Here is a 1,419-nt window from a genome sequence, read left to right on the forward strand (position 1 = left end):
CAGGACCGCTCGTTCGTACCTAATCACCATCTGTTTCCTCCTCGCTGGACATGATTCCTTGTAACCTTGTGACGGGCTTGTTCTTTTCGAGCCTGTTTCATTTGGCTCTTTTGCTCCTTCGTCTTCTTCCGGCATTTTTTCACTTGCCGGTTTTGGTGGCCTCATCTTTCTGTAGTCCCCGGAATTCGTTTCCTGGGTAGGCCTGGAATCCGCCATACATACTGCTTGAGCCTGAGTTACTAGCTTTAGTCTTTTTATGTTCTTCTGGGTTCTTCTCATCCTTCTCCATCATGTTCTGAGTCATCCTCTTTCTACTTCTTCTGAGTCCTCCTCATCCTCCTCATCTTGCTCAGAGTCCTCAATCCTCTCTTCTGAGTCATCTTCATCCTCTTCTTCTGAGTTGTACTCATCCTCTTCTTCTGAGTCATACTCATCCTCTTCTTCTGAGTCCTCCTCAGCCTCCTCTTCTGTGTCATGCTCATCTTCTGGGTCTTCCCCATAATTTGATTCTTCACTGCCATGGTGTGATTCGTTGTTGTCTTCCATTTCTACTATGTCCTCAATTATTGAATTTTCTATAACTCCTGATTCTCTGGCGAGTAATTCAGGTTCGGATTTCACAGTCATATCATCTTCAGTCTGTCCTTGCTGCCTCTTTCTCCTGTTTCTCCGTTTTTTTCCTTTCTTCTCCTCCTCTATCCATTCTAATTCCAATTGTTCCACATCATAGGATAATGTTAATGGGATTGGCAATGGATATTTGGGCCATTTCCACATCGTCCTTACCAGCAGGTAGTGGTTCGTCCTCATCTGAAAGGTTTGGACTTCTAGATCTTCCTACTGGTTCACCTTCTTCAGGTAACCAATCCACTTCAGGTATGGCAGCTGCTTCTGAAATAACTGTGTATTTTCCTCAAGACGATGTCTTTCCTGCCTCTTTCTGCGTCTATTTTTTCTTTGCTTTCCCTTTCTTCTCTTTGAAGCATTCCCTTTCCACATTCTCCACTTCATTCAGTAAAGTGAAGGGATTCTCAGCAGAAGGTTCAATGAAATCGTTTTCTTCTTCTCCAACAGGTAGTGATGTGTTCCTCATCGACTGGAGGTCTCTCACCAACTTCTCTCTCTTACCTGGGGTTCATCTTCTTCAGGAACCATCCACTTCAGGTATGGCAGCTGCTTCTGGGAACCCATCGTCTAACACTGGACTTGGCTCGTTTTGAATAAGCTTCCTACCCCTTTGTCCATTTAAGTCCTCTTCTTTTTCTTTGTGACGGGTGGACTCTTCCTTTGCCCCCAGTTTTCCGTCTTCTCTAGCGTGTAATTTCTCACTGATTTCCATTAGAGAAGAAATTCTTGGTGACGGATGAACTCTTCCTTTGCCACCAGTTCGTCTTCTCTTGCGTGTAATTTCTCATTGAT

General features: G+C 44.3%; 1 protein-coding gene across 1 annotated transcript; it reads right to left on the reverse strand.

Moving 5' to 3' along the window:
- Nucleotides 1-300: 300 nt before the first annotated feature.
- Nucleotides 301-777, reverse strand: LOC135196596 (glutamic acid-rich protein-like). Its single transcript, XM_064223437.1, has one exon. The coding sequence runs from the start codon at nt 775-777 to the stop codon at nt 301-303; it is 477 nt and encodes a 158-aa protein (XP_064079507.1).
- Between the last annotated feature and the right edge of the window lie 642 nt (nt 778-1,419).

Source organism: Macrobrachium nipponense, chromosome 18 (genome assembly GCF_015104395.2).
Source record: "Macrobrachium nipponense isolate FS-2020 chromosome 18, ASM1510439v2, whole genome shotgun sequence".
NCBI classification, from domain to species: domain Eukaryota; kingdom Metazoa; phylum Arthropoda; class Malacostraca; order Decapoda; family Palaemonidae; genus Macrobrachium; species Macrobrachium nipponense.